General features: G+C 42.1%; 1 protein-coding gene across 1 annotated transcript in view; it reads left to right on the plus strand.

The window, feature by feature from the left end:
- LOC122798741 (zinc finger protein 271-like) overlaps positions 1–15183 on the plus strand; it is a 113098-nt gene that overhangs the window by 77344 nt on the left and 20571 nt on the right. The window contains exon 3 of the mRNA XM_044067842.1: positions 6579–6701. Within this exon, the coding sequence (XP_043923777.1) occupies positions 6579–6701 (123 nt within the window). The remainder of the gene's footprint in view (positions 1–6578; positions 6702–15183) is intronic.

The raw sequence follows: 15183 nt of genomic DNA on the forward strand, positions 1-15183 counted from the left end.
CTAGATATAAATAAGGCTTTTGTTTCTATTGTTTGGAATTATTTGTTCAAAGCAATATGACATTTCCCTAGATTTTATACATCTTATAACTGATCTATATAGTAATTAATGTTATTTTATTAAAATTGGCTGTTTTCTTTCTAGCTCTTTCAAAATATTAAAAGGTACAAAACAGAGTTGTCCCTTGTCAATTCTGTTATTTGCTCTAGCAATTGAACGTTTTGCAAACTTTATCAGATCTAACAGCAAAATTCAGGGATTCTCGATAGATGAACATTATTCAAGTAAATGTCAGTTATTTGCAGATGACATTTTAATTACAAGTGGTACTGTTGGAGCTTCAAAAGAAAATTTAACTAAGTCTATTAATTACTTTGAAAAAGAGTCAGGTGTAATGTATAACCCTGATAAAACAGAAACTTCACTTATTAATAAAAAGTTAATTATTTAATAAACTATAAAAATTCTATTTGGAACAATTCACATATTAATTGTCTTGGAATTATAATTACATCTACTGTAAAAGACTCAATGGCAGTAAATTATAGTAATTTAATAGACACTGTTACTAAAGTAATTATTAATTGGAACAATATTTTTACAGTGGAAGACAGACTTACTTTAATAGAAACGTTTTTTGGTAGGATTGTCATTATTACCTACAAGTACTCATTATTCTTCCTTCTAAAAATCTTTAAGAAATGAAATGCTACTCTTCTTAATTTTGTCTGGTTCCCCAATAAACCAAGAATATCCCTTGATTAGCATGTTAAATGTTGGCAAGAAGGTGGATTAAGTTTTCCAATAAATGCTTGAATTATATGCCAAATTCATAATTCTCAATTTAATATCTCTATGGTTAAATTCCTGTTACCAATCCCCTTGGAAATCCATTCATAAAAGGTTAATAAATAATAGCTATGTTGCAGAATCTTTCTCTAAATTTGGAATTAATACATTTTACTGGATCTTGAAAGACTTATGTTGAAATGAAAAGAAAAGTACTATTCCTCTCCCTTCACTGATTACATCCTTTATAAATTTTAAAAGCATCATAAGTTATAATTATATAAAGATTTAATGTTTTTGTTGTTCCTTATATCAAATACTACAGGGTTGTTTGTTCATTTTTATAAACAAAATGCTAGACCTTAGAGAAGAAAATTTAATCTTTTAGCACCAATTCTTAATCAGAAATAAATCACATAATACGGATTATCTACTTGTAAGACATTGTTTAGAAAATAATTGGTTGACTGTACAATCTTATAAAAATATGTTTGTGATAAAATCAAAATCTCCCTGGATTTTCAAACAAAACATATTCCAAACATACTTGAGGTTTTTTTTTTTCAGAATCATTAGTAACTCAAATAAGAATAAATCATATATATCAGTAATTTATCAAATAACAAGAGAATAATTTGGTTCCACAGATTCATTATTATGGAATTATGCAACTAAGATTAATGAGAAGGCCTTTTCCTGATGAAGATAAATGCTTAATTCTTAAATCTGCAGGAAAATCTTCTTCTCTATATTGGAAAATATATATGTGGCAATTTCTTCACAGAGCTTTTTTAACTCCACATAAAGTGGCTTTAATATATAACTATGGGAACATTAATTGTGGGAGTTGTAATGAAGTCTCTAACACAGATTGATTTCACATGATATTGGATTGTAAAATAGTAACTCCTTTTTGGGTTGAATTTAGAAATTTTGCCCAAGCTTTGTGGACAGATGTTTGCATCATTTTTAACTCATTGATCTTATTTAATGCCCCAGTTCTGAATTTCATTCCTAGGGTGCAGGTGCCTCTCCTTTGGTCCATTTTAGCTATGGCAAGAAAAATAGTCACAAAGAATTGGAAATGTAAAATTACTCTTTCTTTCACTGAATTCATTAATTTAGCAAAAAAAGAATCGTTAACTGCCAAACTGAGAACTTTGAATATTACTCACCATTTTCGATTTTGATTAAAATTAAGTGATTAACTTGATAAATTGTAATTATTTACTTTTCTATGTTTGATTTTGTAGTGGACATATGTAAATAGTTATATGTTTGTTCTATTTATAATTTTCTACAATCCTTGTTTTAAGATTAATAAAAAGTTGATTAAAAAAGAATAACAGCCTGTCACAAGATCACACACAAGAGTGGCCAACATGGAACCTGGGTGGACTTCCTGTTAGTAAGCAAACAGCACTGGTATGGAATCAGTGATTGCAAAGCCAACCCCAGTGAAAGAGTTGGCCCACAGCATTAACCACTGGTATACCACAATCATCTGAAAGCAATAGTAGAGAAGGCTATAAGATCAACAGAGACCAGGCTGAAGACCTGAAAGTTGACTGGAGAGAAAGTACAACTGTTCAAAGAATTACTCAGGGCTGTAGCACCCCAAGAAGAAGAGGAAATATGTGGAGTTGAAGCAAAATGGTAGCACCTCAAAAGGGCATGTGTGAGAACTACAGAACAGATATGTGGCTGAGCCAGGTATGGAAATAAGGTACATAAGGAAAGCTGGTCGTGGAATGCAGAAATCCAGGAAGTTATCAAAAGAAAAAAGAGTGCAGGAAAAAGTGGGCGATAAAAAAAACATACCTGGCTTGGAAGGAATACTGGTTGGCTAATAAAGAGGCTAAGAAAGAAGTTGCAATAGCAAAGAATAGGGCCTTGGAAGCACTGTACCAACTTCTGGAAATTGACTCAGTAGGTGGCACAAAGAAACTATGTCAGGTTGAAAAGCAAAGACAGAAAAATAAAGAAGACAGTCACACACCCTTCATTAGGGATGCCAGCAACAACCTATTCACCAGTCCACAGGACATCAAGGTCAGATGGAAGGAGTACTTCCAGCAGCTTCTGAATGAGGAAAACCCCACAGAAGCTGTACTCCCCTAGACACAGCCTACAATGAGAGAAGAGGAGGACCCCACTCTAGAAGTAAGAATAGCACTAAGGAAAATGAAATCAGGGAAAACTGCAGGCTCTGATGAGGTCACAGCAGATATGATAAATATGCCAGATAAGATAGGGGAGAGACGGCTCCTGAGGGTACTCATAGAGTATAGAGAAAGGCGTATCTCAGATGACTGGAGAATAAGCTTACTTGTGCCAGTGTACAAATGTAAAAGGGACATTCACAACTGTGGGCAGTATAGAGGTATCAGACTCCTGTTACATTGCATGAATGTTCTGTACAGGGTGATTGATAAACAGATATGCAGAGTAGTAGAAAGAATGATAGGAGATGTGCAGTTTGGGTTCATATCAGGATGCAGTACAACTGACCCAATGTTTACAGTGAGACAGATAGTTGAGAAGAAGCTAGAGATGAGGAAGGAGTCCAACTGGACATTCCTAGTCTTGGAGAAAGCCTGCACTAATTCTACCAATGTTTCTGGAACATCAAACCACAGCAGTACTGCCCACATCAGCTTTCTTGAGACCTTGTCATATGCTGTCTACAAAGACCCAGTGATTTAAGTATGAACAGTGTTCGCTCTTGAAGAGGGGTTCCCAGTGGGTGTGGGTATGCATTAAGTTTCATCTCTGAGCTTACTGCTGTTCATACTAATGATGGACTACATTAGCAAACAGACTGGAAAGGACAAATTAACAAGGTTGCAGTTTGCAGACATTGTGGCATTACAGGCAGACTCTGAGCAAGAACTTCAGTAAAGGATAGGGGAATGGAATGCAAAACTGAAGGCACAGGAGATAAAACTAACTACAGAAAAGACAGTAGTAATGGTAGCAAATTGGGGAAGTCAGAAGAAGGAGATGAGAATAAAGGTAGAGGGGAAGACAGTGGTTAATAGCTAAACGTATCTGGGGGGTGGCTGAAGAGAGGGGAAATCTGAATGAAGTGGTCAAAGCTAAATCAGAGGGAATGCAGCCAACTGGCATAGAGTATCGGGTATAGTGTATGACAGAAGAATGCCAAAGAAGCTGAAAAGTAAGGTGTACAAAATAGTGGTGTGACCAGTACTACCTCATAGGTAGGTGGGTTCATAGGTAGGTACTAGGCTATTGACCCTAGGGCCTATATAAGCCTAGCCAAGCGGTACCCTGGCTTTTGCCACCCAAGAAAATTATTTTTTGTGCCCCTGTCAAGCAGAGCCACAGAAGTGATCCCTGGGGTGAATTTCCTATCTCCCATCCAATCATATAGGTTCATAGGTAGGTACTAGGCTATTGGCCCTAGGGCCTATATAAGCATTTGTATGGTAAAGAAACCTGAGCAGTAAAGGCAGAGCAGATGAGAAAGCTAGAGGTGATAGAAATTAAGTCCGTGACAAGGGTTGTAGGATGCACATTGTGGGACAGGCAAAGAAATGAGGGCACAAGCAGATGCCAAAGTAGCTCCATTTGCAGAAAACATCAAAGAGAACAGATTACTGTGGTTTGGGCAAATGTACAGAAAAGCAATCTGGTGAAGAAGATTTGGGACAGACAGGAGGAAGGTAAGAGGAAATGAGGGGTCTAGTAAAGAGGTGGATGGATTGCATGAGAGAAGATCTACAACAGTCAGGCATGACTGTCAAGGAAGGCAGGGGTGTGGCATTGAATCGAGAGAGATGGCGGCAGTTAACATGACACCCTGACCCCATATAGAAGAATGGGGAAAAGGGGGATTATGATGATGATGTGTTAATCTAAATCTTAATTCAGCTATGTCCTACTTGGATTATCACTCAGCAAAGATTTGCTGCCATCCTGAAATCTAATGAATTCCTGAGGCCAGAAAATCCACTTGACAATGTGTCTTTATGATATAGATTTTCCTAAGTCCTTGTTTTTTAGGTTTTTTTTGTTCCTCGCTGTCTGACAGCCATCAGCTCCCTGCACACTACTGGCCCATTCTTTCCTTTCTAAGTGAGAGCTCCTGATGGCCTAGTCCTTCCCTGTGAGGAGAGGGCTAATTGAAACACTATTGATCTGGCATTCGTCAGGACTTTTTTCCTACCCCATCCTCTGTTGAGTGATGTGATCACCCAATGTGCATGCTTCTACACGCATGTTAGAGGGCTATGTCACCAGCTTGGCTGGACCAAGGTCATGTATCCTTTCTTTGTCCTTACTTATAACCTGCACGTTGATGATTAGCTGACTGGAGCAACCAATCATTTCCTCCATGACAGATGAGCTAGCATTTGCCATTCACTTCTACCCTTCCCCATCCAACTTTTCCAGTACCTAAGCCACTAGTTAAAGTCAGATCATCTTGGCCACAGTTAGGGCTTCATCCCTTTATGATGTAGAGCCAGGTGCTTGTGTCTGTTTGGCTCAGCTGCCCAGTATTTGTCTTTGCAGACTAAAACTACACAATCTGTTGTCTTATCTTCAATAAGTGAGTAAGGTATTCTGTGTTTCTGGAAAGTGGGTTTGCCTGGCTTACAATGTGGGAAGACAATGCCATCTGATAAATACTATACAAACTGGTCACTTGTGACACATACCCACCACTTTGGCAGAGAATGCATCTTAAGGACAAGACTCTCTCTCTCTTTCTCTCTCTTCCTTCTCTAGGTATGCACAATTCTGTTGTTCTTTAAACTCAACTAGCCTAAGTTGCATCATTTTCTTCACTCAGGCATCTTTGTCTGGAATATATTTTCTGTAAATGTTCTAGAAGTTAATTATTTCATTGTCAAACTGTATGCACACCTTTCTGTGAAATGTAAATGCTGAACCAACTTTATGCACACCTTTTTGTGAAATGTAAATGCTGAACCTAGATTTAGTTAAGAACCTCATGCTCCTCTCTGAAACAGTTGTGTATTCATGGATCACTGCAGATTTCAGAATTCCTGACTCTAAGGTGTTAAATCATAAGAAAAGTACCATTTCCTGAATGGTACTATAGTGCAGACCCATTTTAGTTTTGCATGTGCTTGCTTAACTAGTACTGTCTGATGAACACGCTGCTCTCTTATAATACTCAGATTTTCTCCTCCTATGTCTTTCACTGTAACTCATTTCTACATTTAATTTTTCTCTGCCACTGGCATGGGTTATGACTGAAAGTGGTGTTTGAATCATTTCACTCAGCTGGTTAGTAAGTAAAATGAGTAATGAATACCAGAGGAGCTAAATGTTTCTGAAGTTCAGTGCTGAGAAAGTAGCTGGTGTGGAAATTACATATATGCTGGAAAAAAAATAATTGGACTTGTCAGAAGAAAATACAGTAGTAAGATAACATAAGAATATACAATATGAACAAACCAACACAGTTGTTGGGAGGGTGGCCTAATGGTTAATATGTTTGCCTTACAAACACAAGGTGCAGGGTTTGAGTCTCACAAGGGATAATTGGCTAGGCTTAAAATGGCTCATAAAGGCAGTTAACTTAGTACTAATCTATGAACCTATATGAAAAATTATCATTTTTCTCCACAGCTGGCCAGTCTTTATATGTGGTTCATGATGAATTGTGGCTTTTTTCTTGTGTATTTGGGTCATTTTTCACCAGCTGTGTTTGAATATACTCAGATAAGCACTTGATTAAAAAAAATCATTTAGCAATGCAGTTTAACTCTACAATTGCTTCCCATTTTTATTTGCAGGATGTCACATCCCAGTGGAGCACCTTTGGATGTTTATTAGGAAAGATGAGACCATTCTACCTAATGACACTGAAGAAAGATTGATGGTGAAGAAAAAACCACGTCCTGGTAACATTATTGTTAGTAAGTACATGACAAAATGTTTCATTGTTCTCACTAAATTCCGTGTGAGTTTTAGAATGGAATGTGCCCAGTAGGGAAAGGTGTAGCTACCCTCTGAATGTCTGACAGCACTATAGCTCTGTGGCATACAGGGACATAGCACTGACCTATGACTATGTGGCATACAGGGATGTAGCACTAACCTATGCCTCTGTGGCATACAGGGACATAGCACTGACCTATGTCTCTGTGGCCTACAGGGACGTAGCACTGATCTATGGCTCTGTGGCATACAGGGATGTAGAGCTGACCTATAGCTCTGTGGTATACAGGAATGCAGCACTGACCTATGGCTGTGTGGCATACAGGGGCATAGCAGTGACCTATGGTTCTGTGGCATACAGGGATGTAGCACTGACCTATGGCTCTGTGGCATACAGGGATGTAGCACTGACCTATGGCTCTGTGGCATACAGGGATGTAGCACTGACCTATGGCTCTGTGGCATACAGGGATGTAGCACTGACCTATGGCTCTGTGGCATACAGGGATGTAGCACTGACCTATGGCTCTGTGGCATACACGGATGTAGCACTGACCTATGGCTCTGTGGCATACAGAGATGTAGCACTGACCTATGGCTCTGTGGCATACAGGGATGTAGCACTGACCTATGGCTCTATGGCATACAGGGTTGTACCACTGACCATAACCTACATGAACCAAGATTGATTAGCAGTTTGGGCATTGGAGAAACAAGAAAGGGTGGAGTAAAAAGGAGTGGTTCTCCTCAGCTGTTCCATTTCCAGGGGAAGGTTGGGGTTTCTGCATGTGATCTAGCACTCCCCCAGTGATTGAAAGAGTAATATTGTAATCATAGGGTAGAAACTGACATATGGGGCACCAGATCTAATTGGTGTTACATACACTGATGCACATGCTTTCCAGCAGTCTCATGCATTTAGGGCCTAGCAGAAATCTTGGTATACAAGAAGAGCTTATATGATACTGCTGTCCTGTTTTATGTGATGGCCACAGTGGTCCAAGCTTGGAGAATGTTAGGGTACAGTTTCATACCCTGAAGTGGTACTTAATTAAATGAAGAAACTTGTAGCTTGATGCAGCATGTTTCCCCTTAGCAGCACTGTGGTACTGGTTGTTGATGCAGCCTGTTACCCCTTAGTAGCACTGTTGTACTGGTTGTTGATGCAGCACGTTAACCCTTAGCAGCACTGTGGGAATGGTTGTTGATGCAGCACATTACCCCTTGGCTGCACTGTGGTACTGGGTGTTAACGCAGCATGTTACCGCTAGCAGTACTGTGGTACTGGGTGTTGATGTAGCATGTTACCCCTTAGCAGCACTGTGGTACTGGTTATTAATGCAGCACATTACCCCTTAGCAGCACTGTTGTACTGGTTGTTGACGCAGCACGTTAACCCTTAGCAGCACTGTGGTAATGGTTGTTGATGCAGCACGTTACCCCTTAGCAGCACTGTGGTACTGGATGTTAATGCAGCATGTTACCCCTTAGCAGTACTGTGTGTTGATGTAGCACATTACCCTTAGCAACACTGTGGTATTGGTTGTTAATGCGCAAGTTACCCCTTAGCAGTACTGTGGTACTGGGTATTGATGCAGCACATTACCCCTTAGCAGCACTGTGGTACTGGTTGTTGATGCAGCATGTTACCTTTTAGCAGTACTGTGGTACTGGTTGTTGATGCAGCATGTTTCCCCTTAGCAGCACTGTTGTACTGGGTGTTGATGCAGCAAGTTACCCCTTAACAGCACTGTGGTACTGGTTGTTGATGCAGTACATTACCCCTTATTACTGTGCTAATGGTTGTTGATGTAGCAAATTACCCCTTAGCAGCACTGTGGTACTGGTTGTTGATGCAGCACATTACCCCTTAGCAGTACTGTGGTACTGTTTGTTGATGCAGCACATTGCTCCTTAGCAGCACTGTGATAATGGTTGTTGATGCAGTACATTACCAGTTAGCACCACTGAAGTACTGGTTGTTGATGCAGCATGTTACCGCTTAGCAGTACTGCGGTACTGGTTGTTGATGCAGCACATTACCCCTCAGCAGCACTGTGGTACTGGGTGTTGATGCAGCACATTACCCCTTAGCAGCACTGTGGTACTGGGTGTTAATGCAGCACTTTACCCCTTAGTAGCACTGTGGTAGTGTGTTGATGCAGCACATTACCCCTTAGCAGCACTGTGGTACTGGGTGTTGATGCAGCACTTTACCCGTTAGCAGCACTGTGGTACTGGTTGTTGATACAGCATGTTACCCCTTAGCAGTACTGTTGTACTGGTTGTTGATGCAGCACGTCACCCCTTAGCAGCACTGTAGTACTGGGTGTTGATGCAGCACATTACACCTTAGCAGCACTGTGGTACTGGGTGTTGATGCAGCACATCACCCCGTAGCAGCACTGTAGTACTGGGTGTTGATGCAGCACATTACACCTTAGCAGCACTGTGGTACTGGGTTTTTTTGCAGCACGTTACCCCTTGGCAGTACTGTGTTGCTGGTTGTTGATGCAGCACGTTACCCCTTAGCAGTACTGTGGTACTGGTTGTTGCTGCAGCACATTACCCCTTAGCAGCATTGTGGTACTGGTTGTTGATGCAGCACATTACCCCTTAGCAGCCCTGTGGTACTGGTTGTTAATGCAGGACGTTAGCCCTTAGCAGCACTGTGGTACAGGTTGTTGATGCAGCACGTTATTACTTAGCAGCACTGTGGTGCTGGTTGTTGATGCAGCACGTTACCCCTTAGCAGCACTGTGGTGCTGGTTGTTGATGCAGCACATTACCCTTTTAGCAGCACTGTGGTACTGGTTGTTAATGCAGGACATTAGCCCTTAGCAGCACTGTGGTGCTGGTTGTTAATGCAGCATGTTACCCCTTAGCAGCACTGTGGTACTGGTTGTTGATGCAGCATGTTACCCCTTAGCAGTATTGTTGTACTTGTTGATGCAGCACGTCACCCCTTAGCAGCACTGTGGTACTGGGTGTTGATGCAGCACATTACCCCTTAACAGCACTGTGGTACTTGATGATGCTGCAGCACCTTACCCCTTGGCAGTACTGTGTTGCTGGTTGTTTTAATGCAGCAATGTTACCCCTTAGCAGCACTGTGGTACAGGTTGTTGATGCAGCATGTTACCCTTTAGTAACACTGTAGTACTGGTTGCTGATGCAGCACATTACTCCTTAGCACCAGTGTGGTACTGGTTGTTGATGCAACATGTTACCCCTTAGCGGCACTGTGTTACTGGTTGTTGATGCAGCATGTTACCCCTTAGTAGTACTGTGGTACTGGGTGTTGATGCAGCATGTTACCCCTTAGCAGTACTGTTGCACTGGTTGTTGATACAACACATCACCCCTTAGCAGCACTGTGGTACTGGTTGTTGATCCAGCACATTACGTCTTAGCAGCACTGTGGTACTTGTGATGCCCGTGCCCTGGCCCAGCAATCCAGGAGCCTCAATCCTCACCACTAACACCAGTGAGGGGTGTCTCATATTGGAGGAAAGGATAACAGATACACACAGTAAAGTGCAATTTCCCTTAATTGCACACAGAAATCACAGTCAGTCCAGGGCTGGTTGCTCCCTTGCTCTCCAGGTCCCCAATAAGACTCCCCACTGGCACAGCTATAGGATCCAGATCTCAGCTTAGTGGGCAAGCTAAAACCTCCAGCACCCTTTCTGCCCAAGTAGCTCACACACACACACACACACACACACACACACACACACACACACACACACACACGCACACACACTTACTTTGAGAAGAGTTTATACAACCACACAGACACTCCTGGGGAAGGCTGGCACAGGTTCTCCAGCTGTGCCCCTTTTTCCCAGACTATATGGTAGTACCAGCTGCCACCACCCACTAATATTTATCAGCTACTCAAAGGCCCTTAAAAGGGTGTCCAGTTATTACTGTGCAATATTATTATCCAATTGGTAGTATAGCCCAGGGCTAAAGCTATTAGACTGGTTCTATACAATTTTACCAAAGGCATGTAAGTACTCTATAGAGCTTAAATTATCTCTACAAAAACAGCCACAGTTGAAAGGGTTTCAAATTATTTAATAATAAATAATAAAAACACAAGACAATACTTTTTACTACAAAGTGCTAGTCAAGAGTTCAGAGATCACAGAGGAAATACTTAAAATAATTCAGTAGTACAGTTCTGACATCACGGAAAAAACACTTAGTCTAATCTTTCTAGTTTCTAACTATTTATAAGAGAAAACACAAGTCTAAGATAAACTTGCATATAGAGCAAGACAGTGCTGTTCAGTTGGATGGTCAGGACAAAAATGCTTAATGTTCTCTGATCTCTCAGTTTTTAAAATCACATTCCTGGTTCATAATACATCATTCTTCACACTTTTCTGACTTCACATTACATCATTCTTCACACTCCCCTGGATTCTCAGGCTAACAGAAACTACATTTACATTCTTCACCTTTGGCAGAAACCAGAGCAATAAAGGACATTTATGCATGCAAATTATGGCCATTAACTCTGGCCTTAAAACAATAGGCAGGATGCCTTACTCTAGACTTGCTGACTCTGTGTTTTAATATCAAAGGGTCACAACATGCTTTATTTGGTCAGTAGATTGCACTGTTGTTAGATTTTTTTTTTCAGTTCCACATGTAACACTATTTTTACCATTTAAGACAACAAGCCTGTGGTTTACATTAATATTTACAGAGGACATAATTATCTCCAAAATTCTATCTGGCTAGGCTGGCAGCCTTCACCTATCTTCACATATCTCCCCTCCTGGAGAACTCAAGCTAGTTTTTCAAGTGACCCTTGAGAAACGTTGCTTGAGGGAGTTAGGTCTATCTGAGTGTACCTTACCCCATTCCCTGTCTTGAGAGCCCATCTACATTAGCATTGCTAAACCCACTGTGGTGCTGCACAGACATATCATATGCTTGAAACTCCAGGCTCCATCTTAGCAACTTGGCATTTTGCTGGCTGGCTCTGTTTAACCATGTTAGGGGGTTGTGATCTGTCATAACAGTGAATTTCCTTCCATACAGGTAAGGCTGAAGTTTCTGCAGTGCCCACTATGGCTAAACATTCATTTTCTACAGCTGCAAAGCATTCCTCTCTGGTTTGGAGCCTATGACTGAGATAAACCATGGGGTGCTCTTCTCCCTCTGAATAAATCTGGCTAAGTACAGCCCCCACCCCATGGTTCAAAGCATCCACCAGCACAACAAGTTATTTGCTGTAATCTGGACTGGCTAACACAGGGGGTCCTCATAAAGTTTCTTTAAGCTTCTGGAATGCCTGCTCACATGCTGGGGTCCACACTACCTTATTTGGCCTGTTCTTCCTTGTCAGGTCTGTGAGGGGAGCAGCTATGGTACTATAACTGGGAATGAACTTTCTATAGTACCCTGCTGTCCCTAAAAATGCCCTCACCTGCCTTTTAGTAACAGGTGCAGGCCATACCTGAATAGCTTCCACTTTGGCAGGTTCTGGCCTTCCCTTACCACTCCCCACTATATGACCTAGGTAGGAGACCTTTGCCATACCCACCTGACATTTGCTCGGCTTAATGGTCAACCTGGCCTTCTCTACCCAGCACCACATCAAAGGAGCTCTCACCCAGGCCGATAGAAGTTCTGCATAATACGCCTCTTTGTACGTTTTATGCCAATATGACCTGCAAAGAGAATATCATGGGCTATGGTTAGAAGTGCCAGATGGTAGGGTCTAGGCACTACCAACTGCTGCACTCTCTCACCTTCTAGCCTTTCTAGCCCTCCCTCAGGGGTCCATTCTCTGTATAGTAACCCTTTGTCCCAGTGTACAGATTCCTCCTTTCCTTGAGAATCAGGTGCCTCCTTAGCTACCTGCCTCAGGCCCTTGCAATGTAGGGTCTGAGAGCTGAGTCTGTCTCAACTCTCTCCTTGTAACCCTTCCAAGCTCTGGCATCCTCTAATAGTGGTGCCTCACTATCAGCCTGGGTACTACAACTCACCTCTACCTTTGCAGTCACTCTGTCAAAGGGACCATCAGTACCCCTATGCAGCTGTAGCTCACCTTCAGTCTCACTGCTACAGGATAGTTCTCTCCCTGAAGTAACCACATCACCAGTCCTGGCTGCAAGCATGCAGTCTGTCTGGGTCTCCCCCAGGCTACCAGACTTACCTGCTTGTCTCCAAGCCTGACTGCGTGTAACTGCATAAGCACATGGTACTGCCTCATCCAAATCCTTCCTTATCAGGACATCTGTAGGATGGTAGTTCAGTACACCTGTTGTTTCAAGACAACATACTATTGGCATTTTGTCTTTCCCACTTCCTGGCTCCCTCACCTTTTGTTCCCCACCTTGCCTCCGTGGACACCTGTATGCCGCATGGCTCCACTGGTTGCATTCAAAACATTTAACCTTAGCTCCTGGACATGTACCTGGACTAGTGGCTTCCTCTGCTATTGGCAGATTCTTTTGGGGCAGTCTGTGCTGCCCACCATGGGTTCCTATAGACCCATGAGCAGTACTAGGGTCCCTTTCCTGTGCAGAGCTGCCCTGCTTGCCAGGTGTAGGTCTCCCTTCTTCCCCAACTCATCTGAAGTAGCACATTGTCTATCAGCTAACCAGAACCTCATGTCCTCAGGCAAAGTGCTAAGGGCTTGTTCCCTCACCAAAAGGTCTGCAAGCCCTTCAGAAGTGGTGACCTGACATCCACTCACCCACCTATGGAAATAAGTGCTCAGTTAAGCAACATATTCACACACACTTTCGTCTGCCTTGTGTCTATGCACACAAAACATTTTCCTATACATTTCAGGTGTTAGCTTAAACAATTCTAGCAAGTTATTTTTAATAGCAGTATAATCAAAACATGCAACGTCAGACATTTTTGACAAAACAGTTACAGCTTTACCATGGAGTAAGGGGGTCAGGAGCCATACCCAGAGCCTTTGGTCAACACCATACTGTTTGCATGCCCTCTAAAACATATGAATGAATTATCCCCCTCTTTTAACTGCGGAATAAATTTACTGACATTTTGTGCTTCTGGGGTCCAGTTAGTCCCTTCCCCATTACCTCCATGACTCTGGCGAAAAGTCAGCATCTCCTTCTCATGCTGTCTCTGCCTCTCCTTTTCCTCGGCTTGCAAACATCGCAGTTTCTCCTTGTCCTTGCTCTCTAGACGCCTTACTGTCTCAGCTGCTTCTAGTTCCAAACGCCTGGCCTCCAACTCAAGTCTCTTTAGCTCCAGTTGGATTTTTAAGTCCTCTGCAGAAAGGTTGAGCTGTCCATTCTCCGAGGGTATTATATCTCCGCTGCCAGTCTGATTGTCCTCCTGGTTGCTGTTTTCTGATGCAGCTGTAACCAAGGCTGCAATCAGGTCTGCCTTAGTCAGGTTTCCAGGCATCAGTCCCCTAGCCTGGCACATCTCCGCCAGCTGGCTCCTTGTCAGCTTTCCATACTCCTCTGCTGACATGCTGCCTGCTCACCCTGACTAAACTAACAAAAGAAATAAAACAATTGTGATCTAAACTCTGAGTATTCACTGCGTGGCTGATTTAGAGTACAAAACACCTTCAGAGCTCACTATACACAAGCTACAGGAATTCACTCTACCCACACCACTACAAGCCAATTAGTATTTGCCAACTAATTAATATGTGGTGTGGTACTGGTTGTTGATGCAGTATGTTACCCCTTAGCAGTACTGTGGTAGTGGGTGTTGATGCAGCACATTACCCCTTAGCAGTACTGTGGTACTGGTTGTTGATGCAACATGTTACCCCTTAGCAGCACTGTGGTACTGGTTAAGTAGCTTTGCAGTCCCAAGTTAAGATTCTAATGTGTGTGGGTTGTTGATGCAGCATGTTACCCCTTAGCAGCACTGTGGTACTGGTTAAGTAGCTTTGCAGTCCCAAGTTAAGATTCTAATGTGTGTGGGGATACTATAGAGAAAAGAAGCATGTATTCAGAGTTCAGTTTCACTGACTTGTGTCTGTGGAGTGTTCTTTGCCTCACCACTCAGCCAAATAAAGCACAGAGGCACACAAAGCGTAGGAATATAGAGCAAACAGAAAAAAATCAAGTAGCCAATCCAAAAACAGCTTATTATGAAGTTAGCAGTGATTGGACACCTAGAAAAGCATACAATATTACCTTATCTTGAAAAAGGTAACGACTACAGCAGTGTTCTGAATGGCCCTAAAACACTGGCATTAGTAGCTGTTATCAAAATTAGCAAGTCAGCATCTTATTTGAAAATGTCAACACAATATGAACTTTTCTGATCTTGTATGGTTTGATAACAAGTCAAAAAAAGTGAAATTAAATCCACATCACTTGAAGCATTAAATCAGTACCTGTGCTGCACTGATACCCCACAGGCAACTGACAGTTGCAGCTTTTGACAGCTTACACCTAGGGAAGCCATCTTTTTTGCCCTATCCCACGAGTGGCT

Source organism: Protopterus annectens, chromosome 3.part1, assembly GCF_019279795.1.
Source record: "Protopterus annectens isolate FY-2018-M chromosome 3.part1, PAN1.0, whole genome shotgun sequence".
Classification (NCBI taxonomy): domain Eukaryota; kingdom Metazoa; phylum Chordata; order Ceratodontiformes; family Protopteridae; genus Protopterus; species Protopterus annectens.